The following is a 6,081-nucleotide window of genomic DNA, read 5'->3' on the forward strand; positions in this document are numbered from 1 at the left end:
TCTGTGATGTTTTATTTTTATTTTTTTCATTTTTTTTCATCCTGCAGTCACGTTCCTTATCCTTGTTCATGTCTTCTTACATTTTTCTTCTTTTTCATTATATCATCCCCGTCTCATCTCCCTCTATTCTTCTTCTCTTCCTATATCCTTTCTTGCTCCTTCTCCTCTTCTTACACCCGGTCATCTTCTCCCCTCATCTCCTTCTCTTTCACTGTTCTTCTCCCTACACTTCCTTCTCACCTTCTCATTCTTGTTCTTATTCTTTGCATTTCCCCTCCTCTCCTCTTTTATAATTGTTGTAATTGAGGTGAATGTTTAAACAATTAGGGCATTTGCATTTGCTTTGTTTGAATTACTCAGCAGTTATCAGTTTGGAACTAAACATATCAAGTACAACTGAGAATTTAGCAAATTAAAGAGTTTTGTTGCATTTGGGAAAATGTTACATGCATCTTTGTGATTTGGGTAAAACCAATTCATAAATGAAAACTCATCTACTCTTGCTCTATTCTTCTTTTACAGCCTCACTGTTTATAATCTTCCTTTATAATTTCCATCTTGTAGATTTTAAAGATTGAAATAAGTTGTCAGAATCTTAGATTGGTCACATTGAGGTCATGCAGTCATGGTTTCATACATTTTTATCCTAGCTTTAGATTTTCTCCTCTGGCTATTGTATTTAGACTTAAAAAGGAATACAATTCTGGAGTAATCAAAAAGCCAATGGAAAAAAGGAAGCAGGGTAATATGTATTTGGATGGGCTTACATCACTGAGTTTAGCGGTTGAATGATTAGTGGTTGAACTGTATGTGATTATTTGATTGCCAATGCTGATATCATTAGAGAGAACAGGGTGGCCAATAAATAATATAATGCTGATATATACAGTATATGATGATTACCCATTCTTGTTGTAAGCTTGTGATGATGCTGGAAAATACAATATCACACTGTTTAATTATTGTAAACAACATGCATAACAATTGTTGAAATTTAATTTATTTTTAATTATGAAAATGAATCAATGTAAATATATATATATATATACACACAAAATAAACCAATTGATCCTTTACAGAGCAACTTTTTGACTTGATTCTGTAATCCTATTATAGTATTGTTTTTTTACAGTAAACTAATGAAGAATGGGAGCTCCTGTGTGTCTGTGCTCAAGAACTTGCATTCTAAATTGCGGACAAAATAAAGTCCTGTTCTGACACTTATCAGTCAAACAGAAACTTTGTGATAATTAAAAAATGCAAATATCATCAAGGCTTATGTATTTGTCAACCACTAGCTTTGCTGTAGTGTTATTAGATTTTTTTGTAATATGTCTGGGTTTGACCTTTATTTGAATCTTAACCAGGTTATAATATTAATTTCTACTAAAAAGGCCACCATAAGTTCATATCATTAAACCCTTTCCTCAACCCCCTCTCTGTTGCAGTTACATCCATGACCCCTCAATTCCTGTAGAAGTTCCTGGTCAGAAGCAGGACCCCAGCAGCAGCTATCTGTATCAATCTCACAGATTTCCAGAGGAGGTGGATCACGTTCACAAGAAGCAGGGCTTCCACAACCTGGCATACAGCACCCACCCCAGTCCGACCAAACTCGACATAGACAACAACCACATCAACCGCCTCCATGCTAACATTCCAGGCGAGCAGATCCTATCGAGCCCAGCAGAGATTGACCCGAATCTTTACATCCTCCAGCCCGAGAACGAGGGGACACCCATAAAAGACGCCCACACCTTACACACCAACTCACCCATACAGAACCAGTCTTTGTTGGGAACGGAACCAGGCAAACGAGTGGACCGATTCCGAGACTCTGGGCTTGGCAGCGGAGGTATAACAGATGGGACAGAGGGATCGGATGGATATCCCTATGGACAGGAGGATGAAGATGGGGACAGGAAGAGCAGGCTGGCCGGTAGTCCGGACACGGCCGATGAGGAGAGTGTGCTGTCTGTGGACATACACACCAGCAGTACGAGCCTCTCCTCAGCAGACACAAAGCTCATGATAGAGGACAGAGAAAAGGAAGAACCCTCAATCATGAGAGGAGAGCAAGAGAGAGGGAAAGAGATCGATTGTGTGAGCATCACAGACTCAATGGTAGCAGAGGCCTTGGCCGCTCTCGATGCTGCAACTGCGGGAGAGGATTCAGAGTGACAGTCAGGTGACGCACTAGTTAATGGTGACTACAAGGGAGATTTCCATACTCGCTCTCGCGCTCACCCTTCATATTTGAATACAGCCAAATAGTTGTTCTCATGACATGAAGCTTTCCTGCAACCTGTCTGTAGTTACTTTTATTTTGAATAGAAAATAAAAAAATCTAATGAATACTAGATAAAAGGAACTGCTGGCTGTTTACACAACAAAAACGTACCACTTATGAGACTTACTTAAGCAAATGAAGGTCATCTGTGTGATTCAGAGGCATGGACAAACTCAGTTGTCAGACCAAACAGAAAGTACTGTTGCGTGAATTTCCTCAGTGCTGTTGTGTACACAGCATCAAAATGAAGTAAGCTCCATTTCTTATTGTCGAATATTATTTCTGCTCCATAATATAATGAAAGTACCTTTCTTCTGTAATATCTGTTTGGAGGTGGGGCTAAATCAATCTAAGCACTACATAACAACTATTTTCATATATTTTCTATAAAAAAAGTGGTGAAAAACAAATAAGCCAGTGTCCTGGTGTAAGGTACTTCTGTGCTTATTGTACTTTTAGAGAATCAAGTTAATTCAGTCTCAACAGATCTATATGATATTTCTTGCTTGTTACACTGTGAATGCATAATCAGTACCCTCATAGAGCACATAAATGTACAGCAATAATTGTGGTGAATCTCATGAAAATATATTTCAAACCTAAGCTAAAAAAGGAAATAATATTTTGCATAAAATGCAAGTTTATTCTGTATTTTTAATTCTTAAATTTAGTTTGAAATGTGAGGGGGAATTGCATGAAATCGTGACTGCAAAGAATCTTAATATTACAGTGCAAAAAAAAAAAATCATTTTTTTCCTTTAGATTATGAAATATGAGCCTTTCATGGTAGATTTCATGAGATTTATCCTTGTATATTTATGTTCATGTTGCACTTTATACGTTTTAAAAACTGTAACGGGTTGAGGAATCAGGCCAGTGAAGGTAGTTGATGCTGTATACTGGCTGTATTCTGTATTCATAACTAGTCCTGGTTAACTATCAGAGGCCTGATGAAAAAGAAAACTACTCATTTAATTGTACCCTATGACACTCATATTTCTCATGCAGACATTTCTAGAGATTTTTTTAATACCTTTATGAAGGTCATTGAGTATTCCCAAACATTTCACCAAGTATGCATTGGTTGAACTTTATGTGTTGGTCAGAATCATGTCTTCTAAACCTTTTATTGAGTAAATGTGATTGACAGGAAATTATTTTCTAATGATGACATTTTGACCACTTAATGATTTGAATCCAGTGCAAATTCACAGTGAATCTGCTGCTTATATTCCATTCTTTCTGCTTTTACCAGAGGACAGAATTGTCACATGAACCAGTGGAAAATAAAAACAATGTGCTTGATCATAAGACTTGCGATGTAATCTGTTGACATTTCTGTCTTGTGGATAATGATGCTGTAGGGCCTTTTATATAACCTAATGATATCTCCCTCCAGCCCTCACTGGCCACTCTCCTGAAGTCTATGACTGCTATATTGTGCTGAAACCCAAAGAGATCAGATATTGGGAATTGTGAGGTTTGTATACAATTCTGCAAATGTCTCATGACAAAATACTAAAACATGATACAGATGTTATGCACCATTTTATATTATGAGTGTGAACATAAGCCACCTTGGACTGGGTATAATATCATATGCAACAATTAAATGGCTTGAGTAATGAAGTGTTTAAAAATGATTTCTTCCTTTAGTACTGTAGTCCATTTCAAACTCTTTTTGTCTTTTCTCTTTCGTAGTCAGCTGTTTTGATACCTCTCACTTTTTCATGATTTGCTTGTACATTTGTATTCAATCTTAGTGAAAATTTAAGCTTTGCAATTATTTAGCTTATAAAATATTAAAACCAAAATTAAAATGGCATACAATTGTTAAATTATGTCATCCTGGTATCGCAGACTTTCTCTCTCGTTTCATACAAACGCAGCTGCTGCCATTTTGCTACGATTGTTTTGTATGCTGTAATGGATTATAAGAGAACTAACAAACTGGTAAGGTTTTAAAACATTTTCGTCTTAATCCTTTCATTGCCTTAATTCTTTTGTGGTGAAATGTTGTGTAATACTTGATTGACTGCCATTCCCTTAAATGTCCGTTTAGTTTAAATTTGTTGCTTGCTCGCAACTGCTGTCTTCACAGAAGCTTTGCATTCAAATATTTCAACTCGAATCAATATTTTGCATCTAATTATTTACTTATGTGACAAGCAGGCTTCAGGCTGATACAGGACTCCAATGCTTTGTGACGGGGTCCTGATCACCCTGTCAGGGCCTATTCTGCAAGAACAACCAGCTGAATGTACATTATCCCTTACATAACGAAGCAGTTATTCTAGTCTTCAGTCACACAATCTCTCAGAAATAATTTGAATAATGCTGATTTGATGCTCAAGAAACTTTTCTTATCAATGTCTAAAACAGTTGAAGAAACCTTTGTGTGGATATCATCATACAATCTTTTTTATGAACGGAAAGTTCAAAAGAACAGCATATATTTGAAATTAAATTAAATTCAGTTTTGTAACAAAATATATTTAGCATAGCTTTTGGTCAATTCAGTACACTCTTGCTGAATAAAAATATTGTATTAAAAATAGTTTGCTTTTCTCTTTGGAGTTTTACAAGCTCTTGCATTAAGAAGATCTGTAAAGTTGCAAAGACTAAAGTCTCAAACCCAAATAGATATTTTTTATAAAAGCGCCCACCACACCTTTCTAAAACGGCTTGTGTAAACACACCCCACGTCTACGTCACAATGTTAGAAGATTTGCATAACACCACCCAAAATACTTTGTTTGGCTTTCCGAAAGAGGACACAACTAGAAATCAGTGGTTAATTTGTATTTACAACACTCTTCTAGAACAGTATAACCAAATATTAGATTGTGTGCAGCACATTTTATGGAGGACTCTTTCCTGATCCTGGGAGAGAAGATTACAATGACGGCTGTTCCGAGATGTATACATATGTAAAGAATTTGCCACTGATGATTCAAACGCAAGTTTTGAGCAGTGTAGAGTAGCGGATCTCAAGCCCAGTCCTCGTGCCCCCCTGCTCTGCACTTTTTGTATGTTTCTCTTATGGCTTCAGACGTTTGTTCTATTCAAACTAAGTGCCCTACGAAGTGGACATTAGTGATATTCCACCATGATTACTGTTGGAAGCGAACGTATATGTTACATTCAACGTACAAAGTATGCTAGACGTGAATTTAAATTTTATTTACAGAGGAATATGATGTCACACTTGTCCGTGTGTAAACACATTGAGCAGAACAAATCCATGAATGAATGTTACGAAGTGAGGTAAACTCACTCCCCTGCTTAGGGAGTAGGGAGCAATGAACACGGTGTGGGGACCATGTCAATGTGAACACAGTTCATGCAGAGAGCTCAAGAGCCGATTATCTGAATCAGGGGTGTTAACAAAGAGAAATATGCAAAATATGCACAGCTGGGGGGTGTGAGGACTGGAATTGAGAACCGATAAAGTAGCGCTAGTTGTTTGTCATTTCTCCGATCAAAAATGCAGACATGGTTTTATGTTTACGTGGCGCCATGCAATGCAACGTATAAAAACACAAAAGTTTATATTCCCACTGGATGCAACAAATGCCTCGTTTGTAATGGGTTTTATTGTTTTTGTTGTCACACCTGTATTCTGACGGGACACGAATCGCAGTATGACAAGGGGCGTAACATTTTCGTCACACGCATAAGGTATTCCAAGTATAGGTCTCTGCAGGAAAGTAATGGGAGTTACGAGATCAAGGTGTTTTTACACTATGATACCTGATTAGTTGATGTAATAGTGACGTTAGGTTTAGGGG

General features: G+C 37.1%; 1 protein-coding gene across 1 annotated transcript in view; it reads left to right on the plus strand.

The window, feature by feature from the left end:
* Positions 1 to 4,080, plus strand: part of LOC113051592 (uncharacterized) — a 31,465-nt gene extending 27,385 nt beyond the window's left edge. The window contains exon 3 of the mRNA XM_026215484.1: positions 1,449 to 4,080. Coding sequence (XP_026071269.1) covers positions 1,449 to 2,181 — 733 coding nt within the window. The 3' untranslated portion in view covers positions 2,182 to 4,080. The remainder of the gene's footprint in view (positions 1 to 1,448) is intronic.
* Positions 4,081 to 6,081: the final 2,001 nt, after the last annotated feature.

This window comes from Carassius auratus, chromosome 32, assembly GCF_003368295.1.
Source record: "Carassius auratus strain Wakin chromosome 32, ASM336829v1, whole genome shotgun sequence".
Classification (NCBI taxonomy): Eukaryota; Metazoa; Chordata; class Actinopteri; order Cypriniformes; family Cyprinidae; genus Carassius; species Carassius auratus.